Source organism: Pinus tabuliformis, chromosome Q (genome assembly GCF_031772625.1).
Source record: "Pinus tabuliformis cultivar Carrire ecotype Pingquan chromosome Q, CPIR1, whole genome shotgun sequence".
NCBI classification, from domain to species: Eukaryota; Viridiplantae; Streptophyta; class Pinopsida; order Pinales; family Pinaceae; genus Pinus; species Pinus tabuliformis.
Window position 1 is genome coordinate 650,351,159 of NC_142296.1, and position 18,832 is coordinate 650,369,990.

General features: G+C 32.8%; 1 protein-coding gene across 1 annotated transcript; it reads right to left on the bottom strand.

The window, feature by feature from the left end:
- Window positions 1-10,224: 10,224 nt before the first annotated feature.
- LOC149221184 (uncharacterized) lies at window positions 10,225-16,217 on the bottom strand. Its single transcript, XM_089382915.1, has 8 exons — window positions 16,140-16,217; window positions 13,553-13,823; window positions 12,809-13,460; window positions 12,510-12,709; window positions 12,181-12,431; window positions 11,012-12,091; window positions 10,509-10,915; window positions 10,225-10,410 (listed from the first exon to the last, which is right to left on the bottom strand). Exons 2-7 carry the CDS (start codon window positions 13,810-13,812, stop codon window positions 10,536-10,538), a joined length of 2,823 nt encoding a protein of 940 aa, XP_089239041.1. The 5' UTR covers window positions 13,813-13,823; window positions 16,140-16,217; the 3' UTR covers window positions 10,225-10,410; window positions 10,509-10,535.
- Between the last annotated feature and the right edge of the window lie 2,615 nt (window positions 16,218-18,832).

The following is an 18,832-nucleotide window of genomic DNA, read 5'->3' on the forward strand; positions in this document are numbered from 1 at the left end:
ATGGGGCTATTACAACGAGCTATAAGGATAGACTGTGATAGCCAAAGTGCAATTTCTTGGCAAAGAATCCTCCTTATCATTCAATGACAAAGCACATTGATGTTCAGTATCACTTTGTGAGGGATATGGTTCAAGACGAAAAGATGTTGTTGGTAAAGTTGGACACTTTGAAGAATACTGCAGATGCATTGACAAAGTCTGTGAGCACTGAGAAGTTCTCTTGGTGTAGAGAAGCAATGGGAGTTGAAGGGCTGGATAAATGACTAAGCCCTCCTGTGGCCCCCTGTGGAAAGGAAACAACAAGTGGGAGAATGTTGGGTTTTGTTATATTCTTTCCACGACTACCCCAAGCGTAGGGGGGTCACAAGGGAGGCATGAGCCCCCCATGTATTTTGCGACGGGCGCTACCGGGGGGTCACATCGGGGGTGACTGCCCCCCTTGTTAGGGGGTACACAGGGGGGCGGTAGCCCCCCTACATGGGGTCCAGGGCAGTCCCCCAAGAATTTTTTTTTGGACCCTATATTAGGTGGGTGGACCTACCTATGATTTTGTGCATTGATTTCGAACACAATTTTGGGCACTATGGTTTTTTGTCTATGGTATTTTGTAGATCTGGTCAAGGGAACTACAGTTATGTTCTAATATAGGGTTAATGGATTTGGGTTTATGGATGCTTCGGCATGTATATATATGTATTGTAACATTGAAAGGAACATAATGACAAATCAATCTGGTAGTCCCGGTTTTGGGATCCAGGGGAAAATCTCTGTGTATATCTGTTTTATGTTTTATGCTCTCGCCATTGTTTATTTTCAGTTTTTTATAATTCGTATGCAGGTAATTTCTGTATGGGATTAAAACCTATAATGTGCATCATTATCCTCATACAATCATATCATGAAACCTCATCCAACATCATACTCAACGACCCTATTTTGACATAACATTTAACTAAACCATAACTGAAATCATAATGTACGATTTAGATGTATCAATAAAATTTAAAAAATAAGACATGATCTAGATGCTCCATAAAAGTATTTACCTTAGCTAAGTTATGCACTCCTATCTAGTTCACCACACAATTTAATCAAATAGATAAGGAAAGTCATTAAAAATAACATTTGCATATTACCAGGTAGCTGAACCTGGGATATATTGGTCCCATTGGACCTTGACATGCTCAAACTCATGATTCCTAAGCCGACAAACTTGACGGTCTAGTATACGAAATGGTTGGACTGGAAGGACTCCCTCCTTGGAAATTTGCAGACTCCAAAATGGTGGCTTGGTGTTCATCTTGACGATGGTTTACAATGTCATGAATTCGATGTTGGGTATGTGGTTTTTCTCCTTTTTCTTGGTGTTCTTATTGTCTCGGCCTAATTTAATACTTGAGACAATCCCTTCTATAATGTGGATCCCCACATTCCCAACATTCGAATTGACTTAGATCCCCTATATGTCCTTGTCTTTGGCCACCAACTCCTCTAGCTCTACTACTAGTCCTTTCTAAGTAGGGATGAGCCCTACGCTCTTTTGTAGGCAACTTCCGCTTGAACCAAAGGATCGAGCCCATGCAGGAATCTTTCAGCTTGACGTTTATCATCTATCATATAGTCCACATGATGGACCAATGCATAGAACTCAGCTTCATAATATTCGATAATTCTACCATTCTATCGCATTGCATGGAAATCCCCTATTTGTTAGTGTTTGTATTTCTCTAATAGGTACCTGGTTCTAAAGGCTTCCTCAAATATCTCCCAAGTAACTTGCAATGGGGTGACTTGCATCTTCGTTTCTTCATTTACCCACCATAATAAAGCTTCTCCTTTTAGTACACTCATTTTTATTTGTGCCTTTTCCCTTGAAGTATATGCCTTAAACCTAAGTGCTCTCTTGACACCAATTACCCATGCTTCTGCTATTGAACCCCCATCTTGACCTGTGAACCCTGGTAATTTGGAGTTTTGGACTTCTTTCATAATGTTGAGGTTTGTTTGTCTATCCTCGGCATTGAATTGAGAATTTAAGTCTTATCTTTGTTTTTGTTCAAACTCCCCTCATTTATTTGACATTGACCTTGGCTTGTGACCCAATACTTAAATATATTTGGCATTTCCCCAAGGGAACGTAATATAGCTTGCTCAGTTGGGGTTCCAATCTCTGTAGTGGCGGGAGGTGGGGTTTCCACGTCAAGGGTGACTTGGGTTTGTCTTCGACGCTTAGGAGCCATGATCTCCCCTGTATCGAATCAAGTTTGAATTCTACATCACTTTCAATGTTATATTTATCCAATACAACATTGCATAGCAAATTCACACTTACAAAAAATAGCACATTGGCGACCATATAATAAGACACTCAATAAACATTCAAAACAATTAATCATTAAATGAAAATTTCATAATCATTCATTATTCTTTAAATACAATTCATAAATTAATTCCTAATTATTAAAAAGACTAAAACCATAACCTCATATATAGTACCATAAAGTATTAATAAAATATAAGTTGCTCAAAATTTTATACATTGTATATTAGTTAATTGGGTTTATTTGAGATGTTTGAGATAAATAATTATTATCTTTTATTTATTTATTTTTATAACATGTTAAGTTTATAATAAGTATGTGTTATTGTAATAACTTTAAATTTTAAATATTTAAACTTATCAATAAATTAAATTAGTAGTTTATAACAAGTATATGTTATTGTAATAACTTTAAATTTTAAATATTTGAACTTATCAATAAATTAAATACGTTTATATATGTTAAAAATTAAATTCAAATAATGGAAAATTAAAATTTCGCGCATGTTAAACATATTTAAAAATAACTAAAATATATATTTAAGTAAAATAAATATAATAAAAATTAATTTAATTTAAAAAAATAAAATAAAATAAAACACAAAGTACTATTAAACATTTTACATTTTAGTATCCTATATATATCACTATGTCTTTTTTTGGTTGATAAATGGGTGAATCTTAAAAATCACTTTTACCCTGTCGCTAAGAGGCCACGACTCAGAGACATCTAAGTTGTTAAAGTCTTAAAGTCACCCGGGAATCGCACCTGGCTTGAGCCACACCAACAGAAAGCATACTGGATTTTTGATATCGACGAGACTAGAATCAGTAACATTTACTTACGGAGCGACTTAACAACCCACTCTTTCACCGACTGTACTAAATCTCTTTTAACTATACATATCACTATATCAAAATATATTCCATTTTAAAATTTTATTCACACCCATAAATATTTCAATGCTTTCATAATATATTTTTATATTTCAAATCTATTAATATATTTTTATATTTCAAATCTATAATAGATTTGAAAGAAACGTATTTGATAAAAATAAAAATCTAAAAATGTATTTGAGGGGCCGCTTGTTTAATACTTTGAGATTTTGAAGATTGTTTTTTGGATTAAAAAGTTTCGTTGGACGTTGACATGCAATTTGGTGTGTGGTATGTTGTTGATATAATGTTGTAATATGTGGACCCATGGCCAAAAATAATTAAAATTTACTATTTCGCTTTATCCCACACACGTCATGGAGAGATAGACATGGCAAGCCATAAATCCCATGCTATAGGGATTTTAATGCGTCCTTTTATGTATGATCAGCCATTTCATCCCATGGTTACGGCAGTCTATGATGATGGATGGATGCTACGCCGGTTTGCATGTCCTGGAAGTCTGACAACGAGCCGCCGCCACTGTTCTACAAGGACGACTGAATTAAAGCACGCATGCAGAACAATCTTTTACTTGAAATTCAAAATTTGAAATTTGAGCGCACTTCATGAAAGCCCATGCCCTGGGGTGAATGCATGAATGCCAGTGGGTGGAGAGGATGGCAATGGGGATGTCGCTCAAGAGCTTCGCGTCATATTCATGTACCCTACATTGTATGTTCAGGTTTTACTAAAAGCTATTTCATGTATTACTTAAACTACATCGTATAAAATTACCACAAAATTACTGTTCTATAATTTTTTTCCACTCGTTTTAATTAAATATATAGTCCGTCAAAGCTCCGGTTTTTGTTTCGGGTGGCGTCTTTATATCAATAGTTCTCGCATCTAGGCTTGATATTGGTATTGATATCGTTGTTTATATTTTCATATGTCTTTGTTAATGGCGTGAAACGAGAAGCATAAAAAAGGTGTTTTTAAAGAATTTTAAATAATTTGAAATAAAATATTTTTTTATATTAATTATTGAAATAAATAAAATTAGAGATTTTAAATTACAATCAATAAAATAATTTATATTAATATTAAATTATATTAATTATATAATTTATAAAATTTGAAGTTAGGTTGAGAATTTAAAATATAAATAGAAATGAAATATTATTATATTAGTATTATTTATATAATTTATAAAATTAAAATTAAATATTTAAAATATAAATATAAATTATGTAAATTTAACATTATTTTGAGTATTATAAATTTTAATAAAAAATAAATATTTATTTATGTATTCAAGTTTTTTTTGATCCATAATAAATTAAGCAAAGTTTTTTGGTAGAAATCACATAAAAAGATTTTTTGGCGGACGCTTTACCAACAAATGGGGTTCCTAATTAATATAATAAAAATAAAAATTTAATATATATTTGAAATAATATTTTTTATTATAGTAATAAATAAATAAATCTTATAATTTTAAATATAATATTTAACTTCTTAAATATAACCATTAGAAATATATATATAAATTGACATGAACATTTTAATTAACCTAATTAAAAAAAGAAAATTTAAAATATTTTTTTATTATGGAAATTTATTTTATTATAATAAATAAATTTTAAAATTTTAAATATAATATTTAAGTTTTCAAATATTTTGATGAAAAACTCATTCAATATAATCTATACTAATTTTAATTATACATATATACGTTCCATCACATAAGAACTTGAATTTCAAAATACATGGACTCTTTTTATATATATATCAAAAAAAGCACATAGAGTGGGGATTAGAGCTCAACATATTTATGTAAGGGCTATAATCCCCACTCCGTGTGTTTTTTTTAAATAAATACCCAAAAATATAATTTTATATATACGCACAAAATAAAAATAGAGTTCATGTATTTTGAAATGTATGAAAGTATGTATATATGTATAATTAAAATTAATATAGGTTATATTCAATAAGTTTTATGTGAAGTGATAAATGGGCTGAAATAAACTATAAATGAGAAATCATAATTGTAATTAAAATGCGGTAGAGATATTTTATTCCTTTGGACTAGTATTGGTAGATCCATAGTTCAATGGATCGAGGTTGGTTTTGGGAAACACACTAAAAAAATTGTTTTAATTATAATATTTTTTATTTTCACTTGTTTTATATAATTTGTAAGTAGTTGACATTGAAATATTTTATTTATGATTCATATTCTCCACATTAAAATGTTAATACAAAGAGAAAACATTTATCTTTATAAAATGCTATACATTTTTCTATAACCCCAAGTTATTATAAATCCAAGGCAATAATATTAAACCCAAGGGATTAATATTATAAACCCAAAGCATATAAACTGAAATATAAATATTATAAACCCTAAAATAAATATGGTTGACCATGGTTCATTTTCATATTCAGAAAATATTTGTCACAATGTGGCATTCAACCATGGTTGAGCATTCTTGAGCATGATTGATTTTCAAATCAAGCCAATCTTTGTGACAATGTGACGTTGGGCCATGGTTAATTTTCATATTGAGAAAATCTTAGTCACAATGTGACATTGTGTTGAAAAAGGTGTAACTAGCTTCAGTCTTCATAATGAAATGATCTTTGTAAATGATGAAATAAAAGAAATAAAATTATTTTTGTATGCCTTGTTGCGTGGGTTTCATGAGCAATAGGTTTATTTGTTAGTGGCTCACATTGAGAGCCTTAGGATTTATTATTAAGTCAAAGAGTCAATGTCATGTATGAAGAAGCTCTTCTTGAGCTTATGTTTAATGTATACAAGTCTATAGAAATGTCAAGAAGCCCTCCAAATGATAAGCACAATTTTCTTCATCATGTCGGCCTGCAAAATGAATAAAAAACAATCATGTCGGCTCAAATAAAGAGACACAATGGTTCCCTCTCTCATGTCGACATATATACAAGGAAAACCACAATATATAGGCGTGAAAAGGATCTACATTATAAGAAGGATAGGAACTCAGATCCTTTGAAATCTTGGACAAGTACAGTGGTTCAGAAATATCCGATGAGTACAGTAGTTTAGTGTTGTGGATGAATAATGATCTTTGTGTTTTTCGGTGATGTCTCGGCCTCCTCATAGTATTAATGAAGTAATGTCTCGACATACTAAGATGTAGTCCCATTGTCCACATATGTGTAATGAAGATCTCTCAATAATATACTCTTGGCATACCTTTGTCTCAACATACAGTCTTGACATTCTTGTAAAGAGGAGGATCTTAAACTATCACTCTCTGTCTCAGCATACATTTAAGATGCAACTATAATTTGAGCATAGAAGTAATCATAGTTAATACATAGTCATAAGCATGATGAAGATCTTGGTATATATATACATATCTTAGTATAAAGATCTTGGTGTTATGGTGAAAGTCTCAATGGAGGAGCAGCAATGATCTTAGTGGAAGAGTAGCAATGATCTTAATAAAGGTGTTGCAATGGTGCAACTATAATGATATATGCGGTGCAATAATGATGACCTCAGTGAAGCAACAGTGATGATGATGATCTCAGCAGCGACAAAGAAGAGGATTGGTGTCTTGGTCTTGGAGTGGCCTAATAGGTCAAGGGTAATGGTCTTGGTATTCGTCAATTGGAATCTCTATAAGAAAAATTTTGTGTACTGTGTTTTCCTCTTAAAGAGTGAGAGGTTTTGGCCCTGGCAGAAAGCCAACATCTTGTGTCCTTGTCTCTTTTGTTTTGGTAACTATTTGATGAACTAAGAATGCACTCTAATACTAAAAGCGAAGATAGTGCTAATAAGAAACAGTTAAAAATACCTCACAAATAGTTATCCTGGTGAGAAGAATCTTATTAACATAATTTGCACTAGATTCTTCAACATGGTATCAAATCTAAGGTGTTGAAGTCAAAGGAAGGGAGGCAAAAAGAGATATTCAAGGATCATTTTTCAAGAAGGGCATCAAAGAAAGTTGAAGGGTTTTGTGTTTCAAAACCTACTTCAGGGATTGAAGGATCAGTCTACAACAGCAATATACAATGGTAAGGGCTTTTGTCTATATAATTAAGGAGAAAGTCTACAACAACAAGACAATTTAGTCCTACAGTAAGGTTGATTTGGATCCTTATCTAAAGTTCTAGGATCAAGTAATCTCAGTCAAAAGATGAAGCATTCAGAACTCGAGTACATATCAACAATTTTGGTGTCTCCCACAGTTTCAGTCTATGTCATACAGTGATCTCAATAATAACATGATGGCATCATAATAGTGACAATCACTACCTCGGATTGAATCATTTGCTATAAAGAATACAGTCTTGACAACTCATATTCATGATACTTGATGGCATATTGAAGTAGACCATCTGCAACATAGCGCTCAGAAATAGGTCCAGGTACTATAAGGTGATCATAGAAAGTAACCTTGATATTCTATGATTCTACATGAATGATGAATACTACAAGGTTCACATGTGTGACAACAAGAATTCCTAGATGTCTTTCCGAAAAAAAATTATTAGGCTTCCCACAAAAAGAGAAATTGATTTCAATATAGAGCTAGTTCCAGGAGCTACCCCAGTGTCAAAATCCCCTTACCGAATGAGTATGCCTGAATTAACAAAGCTTAAGATGCAGTTACAAGAGTTGCTAGACAAAGGGTACATTCGCCCAAGTGTATCACCTTGGGGATCCCCAATGTTGTTTGTGAGAAAGAAAGATGGGACCTTGCACCTATATCTCGATTATAGGAAACTAAATAAATTAACTATTAAAAACAAGTACCTGTTTCCAAGAATCGATGATTTATTTGATTAAGTCAAGGGAGCGACTCAGTTTTCTAAAATTGATCTATTGTCAAGGTATCATCAAATCAAAATAAAAGTGCGAGTAATCTGCAAGACAACATTTTGAACCCATTATGGTCATTATGAATTTGTCGTCTTACCGTTCGGGCTTACTAATTCCCCTGTAACTTTCATGAGTTAAATGAATAGTATTTTCACCCTTACCTAGATAAATTTGTTTTGATTTTTATTGACGACATTATTATATACTCAAGGAACTTAGAAGAGCATAAGGAGCACCTTCAGATAATGTTGAAAACCTTAAGAGAAAATTAGCATTATGCTAAGTACAACAAATACGACTTTTGTGAGGATCAAATTCAAAATTTTGGGACAGAACAAGTGAGTGAACACAAGCTATTAAGTGACAGATAAAAACAAATAAACATAAGTACCTTATCATTGTAGGATCGCTGCTATGATTTCGAGGAGGGAGGCTCTAAAATGAAGCGAAGGAAAAATTTTGGAAGGTGATTGTAGCTGCTACAATAGGACTTTATAATAGGCTTGCCCAAATCCAAAAAGAAAAATTATTCTATCATGGTAGTGGTGGATAAGTTGAGAGGAAAAACTCATTTTATCCCTATCACATATACTTACAAAATTGTTGAAATTGTAGATATATTTATGAGGGAGATATTTCGGTTGTATGGCATGCCGAAAGTAGTTATTTCCGAACAGGATGTAAAGTTTACTTCTGCATTTTGGAAAGCCCTTTTTACTGGGTTAGGCACTCATATTCAATTCAGTACAACATACCATCCACAAATAGAGGGGCAAACAGAACACTTTCCTAGTTTTAGTTGTTGATGATTTTCAATTATGGGTGAACACTTTCCTAGTTTGAGTTTTCCTTTTTTTCTTGCTCATGTATTTTGGTATCTACATTTGTTATTTTACATAATCTTTTCTTCTTCTTTTTTTCTTTTTTTTTGTGGGGTTTAAACATCTTCCATATATGTTTGTAGTAAATTATGAATCAATATTGTCTTTGTTTTATGACATGAGCATTGTTGGATTGTTCATTTCAAAATAAGAGAGAATAGACATTTAAAATGTTCAATCAATTAAAAATTCCTTACCAAAGAACTAGCTTAAAGCTATTTTTTTTTTTCATTTGAGTAACTAGAATGCATGGTCGAATTAACTAGAATTCAAACCTTCTAGATCCATCCTTGGTTCCAAGCCCTTATCGCATCGTAATATATTTTGCCCTTATATATTATTATAGGGTCATATTGTTATAGCACAATCAACTTTGTTCAATAAAATTAGGGCATTGTAATTTCTAGCACTCCAAAAATTTATATAGCTTACATTGCATCAAGATTTGTATAAATCTAAACATGAAGTGTGATGTTAAACTCTCAACCTAGCCACTTACCTTTTCATTATGATGCACCCATTGAGGCAATAAGCTGAAATATCCAAAATAAATAAAATTAGTGAAGTGCTTATTCAAAAAGCCAAAAGTCTTGCTTATGATACAATTGGACAATCAAAAGTCTTGTTTTGGATGTAATTGGAGAATGGAATTTTACTTTAGTATCTACAACATGTTGGAGGAGGATTTGTTGAGGAGTTGTGTACATTATGTTACAGGGCTCCAAAGATAAATAAAGGAATTGTTAATATATATATATATATATATATATATATATAATAAAACTTAAATAATACTACACCACTTATCAATAAATTTTTCATCTCTAAATGTTAGTAGTTAAGTGGTAAAGGCTCAAATCATTATCTATTTTTGCAGATTTTCTTATAGGCATGTATAGTGTACTTTTCTTTTTCATAAATTCAACTTTAGTTTTCTTTTTCATAAATAAAAAATTAAAATAAATCTAAATCCATATATATGCTCTCTTCATGTACATGATACATCTATTATTATAACTAAGCAAAGTTCCTTGGTAATGATATGTTTTTTCATGCGTGCAACATTGAGTAAGATATAAATATAAAAGTAACTTAACTTGCAAACTTGATAACTTGTACATGAAACAAATAAATCCATTCTAACTACATTCCTCAAACCTGATGTAACATTGATAGAATATAACATCAAATCCACATCATGAATTTAAAAGTCAATGAAGACATTGTCATACACACAAGTTCAAATTCATGTATTTGTATTCCAAATTTGTCTAGTTATACATTTTTCTTTTCTACAAAATGGAACTTCATTCCCAACATAGATAATGGAAGTTCATGCCCATGAATGACATTATGGAAATGCCGCCTCATGACTGATCTAGAAATTGGGTGTATAAGTCACCATCGCCACTCTTGGCACTCCCAAGTGCATTTCCAAAGTGATATTGCTGCAAAAATTCAATAACCAATTAGTTGCAAAATCCAAAATGCATATAATCAATTTCATTAATTAATGATAAGTTTTTGGTCAACTACTCATTCTCACCATGAAGATCTAAGGCAATGGAGAAGACTACCCTTCCTGGGTAGATGGTGGAGCACTTGGTGATGGATATAGGCATGGTTCAGGGGTGATGGATAAAGGCATGGTGGGAGAAAAATTGGAAAAATGTAGTGGGTTGGGGCGATGATACATCCCTATTGGTTGTACGATAGTGGGAATAACCCTAGGGCGAGCGATCACCCTAGGGGGGGAAATTGGAATGTTGAGGGTGGATGATTGGAACAATGAGAAGGGCGGATGGTTAAAGGGGAGGGGTGGGAATTGGGAAAGGTTTGGGGAGTCGGTTATAGGCATGGGAGAAGTACTGATTGGAGAAGTGCTCCCAATGCTATAGTTTCTTTCATCGACATGCTCATCAAATAATTGGAGTCGACAAGTTGGCCTGTCAACTGTAACAACAAAAAAAGTTCATATAGTTATGCCTATGCATTGCAAATGATAGTATATCATATTTCACATGAAAAAATGCATAACATCAGATTTACCATTTTTGTGTATAATAGAATGTTGCACTAACTCAGGCATGTGGTCCACAGTTCTTTGTCGTTGAGAAGACAACTCCAGCTGTTCATTCATGCTCTTTTTTTTTGCACGAACTCGTCCAACCCTTTCAAATTGTAGTTTATCTTTCCCTGCATTTGACTTGTGACCAAAACACCTTTTCTTATTGACTGGGCTCAAGAAACTATGTTTTCTCTTGGTAGTGATCTTGGATGGAGTTATAGTATTGAAAAACATTTTGTTGTATTCTTGACATACTTTGTCTACCAAGTTGTTTAATGCATATGCCTGTTCCAAATTTGTAGGTATTATGGATCTCAATTTCTCATGAGTTGATGAGTTAACACGTTTCATCTCATCATCTTCAAATAATGCACTATCTGGTCGTACATTGGTCGTTTCAACATTATATGAGAAATTATCTAAATTATCATTGCTTGTTTCATTATGATAATTTAGAATGGGAGGAGAATCAAAGCATGGTAGAAGCTCTGTTTGGATTTCTGGGCCCAATATAGGTGACTCATTCAAATCAAATAAAATTCTAGGAATTTCTGTAGTAGGATTAGTGACATTAGGGAATACATTTTCACCCAAGCTAATGTTACTTGCCAACATCTCAACTTTCAATACATGTTTACAGATGTTTCCATTTAAGGCCCACTTGCAATTACAAAAGTGTAGAGTGGAATCTTTATATATGACATTGTACCAAATATCACGAGTATTGTTATTTTGGCTACGAACCCAATAATCGTTGTTACTCTTTTCATCAGGCACACAATCTTCATTTGGGATTTGGTTAGCTCTACACCTGGATGAATTCAACTGTTCCTCAATTTTTCTGGGTCGTACAAAACCAGCTTCTTTTAAACGTTGCATATGATTGTAATATAATACAACCTTTGTCAACAACACATAAATCAACCAATCAACCCGCCTATGGCATGCATTGTTTTTCTCACTTAGGTACCTCTGCTTGATATACCGATGGTAAGACTCAATTGCATTATTTGTATTTTGATTGGAATGTGGAAAATTTCTGTACGCTTTTGCCCACATATCTGTAGAAAGAAATTTATTGGTTATGAATTAATAACTATACATATGACATGCAAAAAAGAGTCATTAAAGCCACTTATAAGAAACTTACATATTTTGTTGTTGGCTAACCAAGTTGCTTTAAAATATTCCAAAAACTTTGTATGGTCACTGAATCCTTCAAATAAATTTTCAACTGCCTTTTTTACAGATTCATCATCTGCACATGTGTGCATGATTTCTCCTAAAGCACGGAAAATTCGGATTTGGTTTTCCCTTCCTTGGACTTTGTTTCCAACATTCTTCAACCATGCACGACGAACATGCCACACACATAATAATATTGTACAGTTGATTGAAGACCTGGAATAACATAATTTTTAGAGAGAATATACATTAAGAATATTTTTATGTCTCTTATAAAAAGAATAAACACATCACCTTAATGCTTCAATTTCAGCAGTAGCATCATCTGTAATGAAGGCTTTAACATGCCAATCTGGTTGCTCTTTCTTCCCAATGGCAAAGAGAGTTGACATCCATTTACAAATATCAACTATAGTATTGCGTGATGATATCACCCAAGCTACTGGAACCCCATTGTGATGTTTGTCGAAGACCATTAAAGTGTAAAGTTGATACTACATTACAAACAAAGTACATAATTATATTTATATAAGATACAAGCATTAAAATGGTGTTGAATAAATGAATTAGATTTAGGGTAATTTTGTACTCACCCCGTACTTATTTGTACCAAATGTTGAATCCATTGAGATTATATTGTTGTGAGAATATTTTAGCATCATTGAACGCATCCACTTTGTCTGTATGCCTATGATAAAAGGGATGTTTTCAGCAAGATCTTGTTTCTGGTAGAAGAAAAAGCTCTCAGTGTGTTCCTTATACCAACATTCTACACTGATTGGATCACTTTGATCTTTAACATACTCTAGCCTTATGGTATCATTGTAAATGTTTAATATATCTTGTCTTGTCATGTATGTATCTCGAGATGTCCCTGTGTATAACTCACCGAATCCATCCTTCACATCAGAGATGAACTTATCCCATATCATTGTAACATTAAAACCTCTTTGGATTAAATGTTGGACAATAGATCGCATATCCCTTGTTAAATGTGGTGCATAACTGAATCTCATAGGCCTACCGATTGCATCTTTTCCATGACAAACAACATTGGATTTATCAATATGCCTACATGCAGTATATATTATTACAGCATCATCTGGTCTAAGTTGAAGTCGCCGCACAATGAAGTGACATTGGCAACCAACTTTAATACTTTCACGTTGATTGTGTTTTTTGTTTTGATCTGAGGATGCACTCATAATTCTGTTGTTGCACTTCGGACCATATGCACACCAATAACTATATATAAAACATTTACAACAAATTAGATATAAAATTTATGCATATTGAAAAGAATTATACATATATTGAAAAAAGATATAAAGACTCACATCATGTACTCCAGATATGTTGAAAAATATGTTTGTCCGATATCCTCTGCTTTTTTACTTCGTTGAGAAGCAAGAAGAAATTGAGTGGGTGCCCGTTCACTCGATTCCTCTCCTCTTATAAAATCATCAAGTCGACAATATGGAATAATTGCAACTTGGTCCCCATTAATCTCTGTCCATGTTAAATCTTCTGCTGAAAATTCAATCATATCCTCCGGGTCTTCAACTTCCAACTCATTAATCCTCTCCCACTTCTTCATTCTTCAAATACCTATAAAAATTGCATCGAAAATAATTTGGTTTGAGTAGATATTATGGTCTTGATTAATGCATATCACTAAGAATAGCAATCACATTTTTAGGTAACTATTTTATACTTTTCAGGTAAACCACTTTGGTAAAGGTAATATTTGGGTCATTAATCAACTTATAGATTTCATGCAAATTTAGACTAACCATGTATGACATATGATGTCTTTGTGGAGGTGGTGTCACCATGTTGGTCTCATGGTACAACTTGTGATGAGTGGTTGAGGTGGAAGGGGTCGAAGGGAAATACAATTATAGATTAGTTGGGTTTTATGTTTTTTTAAATCTTAATAAAATGAGATATGCTAAAGTAGTGTCTATTGTTATTGATTATGAATTGATATCTATTATTTATTAGTCATCTAATTTATATGGTTGCAATAGTTTCATTGAACTTTTCTAATCAAACATATTGTTTTTCAAAAACACAAGCTTTGGAAGTAATTTTTTTTTACTTTGATATATATTGATATAAACTTTGCGGCTAGTTGTAAGAATTAGAATCCTACTTTTGTCGGTACATTTGATGAACTCGGTAGGTTATTTATTTATTCAATATGTGTGTGCTTTTATTAAAATGTGTTAGTTGTATTTCTTTCTCCACTTATAAATAAATGTTAAGAACATTGATTTGGCTCCTAAGACATAAAACTTAATAAACCATAACCGGTTTTATATCATTTGGTAACAAATTTCAAAATCTCAATGACAAATACGTGAATTATTTCCATTTTAGTATAACAAAATTTCCATTTAGATATTAACAAGAGTATTTTCGGAACATATTTCAATTTGTACAAAATAAATTATTTTATGGCCCCTGTGGGGAAATTTAGTTTGTTCAAGTTATGATTGCTTTTATGTGTCTTCCTTCACTTATGGTGTGAAAAAGTAAGCTCAAATAAACTATGAACAAAAGCTCTTGAAACTTGATGCCCTTTGTTCAAAGTCCCACTCCTAATGAAGTAAAAATGCTTTGGTTAGTAAAAAAATATGTGTGGATTATGGACCACTTAAGTTATGTGACTTGTGAAAAATAAAAAAACAAATTAAAAACGATGTCACACTTCGTTTCTCTTAAGAGGCTAGCTATAAACTTTCATTCACAAATATGTAGTGTTCAATTAAAAAAACAAAATTATATCTTGAATAAGTAAAAACTTACATTACTTAGGGTTATTGGTTTAGCTTACATCATTATGGGTAGATAAAATTTGGATACTAAAAAAATAATTTATTGATAGTCCACCAAAAAAATCTATTACTCTACATATATTTGTAAGTCATTAACTTATAACTTTATCTCCTTAAGTGAATTTATCATTTCAAAAAAATTTCATATCATAATAAAATTTTTGTTCATAAGTTTCATTAGCAAACCAAAAAAAATTTCATTTCTGCAGTAATCATATAAGAATAGTTTTGTCCCTAACTTACGAATTAATCAATAAGATTTATCTTGTCTTGAAGATGAATCATAATAATTATAATTAGTTCTAAAAAAAACTTCACAAAACTTCTTCAATGTAATTACTGCAAAAAGTTTTGAAGATAAATCATAATAATTATAATTAGTTCTAAAAAAACTTCACAAAACTTCTCCAATGTGATTACTGCACAAAGTTTCTCAAACATAGATGACAGAAACTTAAATTTAGAAACTTACCACTTCATCAACATAGATTACAGAAACTTAACTTTAGAAACTTAGCACTTCATCACATAGAGTTGTTCTTTATCGATGTTGCTTTGGAATCCATCGCATGGGTTATTTTTTTTATCGATGTTGCTTTGGAATCATCGAATGGGTTATTTTTTTATCGATGTTTCCAGCCAACCTATGTAATTTATCAGCAAGACGAATGTAAAGAAAAATAGTTTCTGAGCTATGGAATTCATCAAATAGAGTTATTCTTTATCGATGTTGCTTTGGAATCCATCGCATGGGTTATTTTTTATCGATGTTTCCAGCCAACCTATGTAATTTATCATCAAGAAGAATGTAAAGAGAAATAGTTTCTGAGCTATGTCTCACAGTAGAAATATGCATTAAAATTTTCATGGCAGCTTAAAAAGCAAAAAAACATGATAGGTTTGGGCAACTTGGGCAACTTAAGAGCCTCCGAGGCTCTTATAAACCTGACACGCAGTCCCTTTCCGAATGTTGACCCGTTCTTTAAGATGGATGTATAAACCCTGAAATTTAAATCGTGCATCGTAGATTCATCATGGAAAAAAACAAATTGAAAAGGCATCCATGCTAACAGAATAAACTTACCTGTTTCAAAACGCAGACGCAGACGCAGAAATGGACCCTGGTTTCAAAACGCCGACGCAGAAATGGATGCCGAAATGGATACCATGATTTCGCCCTTTCGCTGTTATTTAAAAGGCCCCGAATTCAGCTATCAGACGGCGGGAAATTTATAGCGTGGTAGATTTGCGGCGCCGGAAATCTCAGGCGATCTCAATCGTATTCAAAAGCCGGAAATCTCGGAAAGCCAGAAATCTCGGGCGGGCATTGCATTTACGCCATGGGGGGATGGGTATGACATGGATCCCATGCTAAGAGGCGGCATTAATGGCCCAATAGCATGGGATCTATTGCTTGCCGATAGACATGAGGATTTATTGGGTGACACATGTCATGGAGAGATAGACGGGAGGATTTTGAGATTACGGTTGGGTGACGGCCGCATGTAAAAATATTTTCTTACAATTATTATTTAAGATTATTGCATGCCACTAATTTGGCGGTGTATTTACTACTAATAAATTTTAATTAAATTATTTACTATTAAAAAATTTAAATTAAATTATTTAATTTTAAAAAAATTTAATTAAATCATTGAAATTTTGATTTTAAGATGATAAATATATATAGCAATCTTTTTTTAGGAATTACTCAGTGTTAACATCCATAACTACTAGTCTTTTTTACTTTTTTTTCTTTATATGTTCATTAACGTAGAAGTTAAATATATTATTATTGTTGTTTTCAAGTTAAATTAGAAAAACACATCTAGGTATATATGATATTCAATATATATATTTATTTATAAACAAAATAATTTAAAGTTTTATATATATCAATAATAATATTAATTAAAATTCTAATGAATCATGAGAAGATAATCCAAAGGTCCAACAAAGTTGAAATTTCGCTCTGATAACATATGTAGCAACTCCAAAATTAAAATAGCAATTAATTAGATCAATCATGTGATCAATAATCAACACACAACTATTCCACTGATTAACATAGGATTTCCAAAATAGCCACGAGTAGAGACGACTTACTTGTATTGACGATATTCCTTACTTGTGCTTTTGGATTTGAATGCTCCTTGAATTCTACTAACCGTGACAAAGATTTTGGGGACAATTCTCCACCCAACTGTATGCTCAACTGCACATAATCTTTCTACAATTGGCCACCCCCGAGCCCTCAATCAATGTACTATTGCCAGGGAATCCTTTGTCTCACAACGCTTTTCTCCCAAGAAAATGGATGAATCTCATCTTCCTCGTCGTCCATTAAATAGACCAAACAATGGAAAGGGGTCTACATTCGAACATTCCATGTGTCAACATGCAACTTTTATTTCTTTATTTTAAATTTTACCTTTTTTTTCCCCAAGGAAAAATCGTAATTTTATTCATAATGAGAAAAATTACATCTTGTAGATGCTAAAAAATCATATGATAATAATCACGTCCTCATTTCAATAAAATATCTCTTATAAAACTAATCTATTCTTTCCTACCTTTCTTTTTTTCCACTTTTCGCCAACCACCAGTGTTGGGTGTGGATGATACAATACACATTTGAGTCTCTTTGGTAGTAGATGAGATTTCTTTGTCAGAATCTGAGCTTTCTGATCCATGTGTTCGCTTGCTTCCACTGACCTCTTTCCTTGGAGCGGGTTGTTCATTTTGCTGATGTGGGATGGATGGCCTTGGAATTAAAGCGAAGCAGTTCTGGTTCTCGTCCTTTTGTGAGTTGTTTTGGGTGGTTTGTGCAATAATGACTGAGGTGTTTCCATGGAGTTCTGCTTCTTGAGTTGTGTTGTTTGTGGTGTTTTCTGTGGGTTTTTCCTCTTCTATATCGGTTGCCTGAGCGTCAAAAAACTGCCATCCTTTCGGCCTTGGCAATTGTCTTTTTTTCCTATCTTTTTTGTTTTGTGGGCAGGCACTTTCTAGATGACCAGTTTGTTGACAAATACGACATCTAAAGGTTGTATTCTCATTGTCAAGGGTTTGGGACAATTGTTGATTGTTGTAGTATAATAATATGCGATTTGGTAAGCCTTGACTGAGGTCAACCTCCACACAGATTCTAGCGAATGTGAAGATATCCTTAGTAAGTCGATCGCCATCTACTTTTAAGAATTTCCCAAGGGAATTTCCAATACCTGCTAGTACTTTGTTGTGCCAAAAATGCAAAGGTAGGTTATATAACCTTACCCACACTAGAATTTTGGAAACCACCATGGTATTTGCATCAAAATCTGGAAACCATGATGTCATGAAGAGACCAACATTACCCCAAAACCATGGTCCTTCATGCAATGCATATTCCTTGTCTTTAGTTGTGTCAAACTTGACAATGAAAAAACCTTTTGAGCATAAGTGGATGTCACAGTTTTCTGTCCATATGGAGAAAATCCATTGGCGAAGGGCTTCCGGTTTGGGCTAAAACCCATTAAATCTGCAAATCACTGCTTTAGATATAAAATCATCATGTATCTCATTTACCTCAGGTATAGTAATTGTTAAAGCAGGGATTTGAGTCATCTACTCCACGATGTAGGAACCAGGAGTAGTGATCTATGTTATGTTTGTATTTGGGGATCTATTTTCCCTTTGATTGCATCTTTGAAGGTAGCAGGTCCTTTGGAGCTTGTCCCCAGGAAACCTCCTAGTAGTCTTGAAGTAAGGAAGATTGTTGAGTCGCAGCCGATGTTATAA

Coding starts and splice junctions, on each gene's coding strand:
- LOC149221184 (XM_089382915.1), bottom strand. CDS start 13,812: ATGAAGAAGTGGGAGAGGATTAATGAGTTGGAAGTTGAAGACCCGGAG. Junction 12,710..12,808: donor TTGGTACAAATAAGTACGGG/GTGAGTACAAAA, acceptor TTTGTAATGTAG/TATCAACTTTACACTTTAAT. Junction 10,916..11,011: donor TTCTATTATACACAAAAATG/GTAAATCTGATG, acceptor TTGTTGTTACAG/TTGACAGGCCAACTTGTCGA.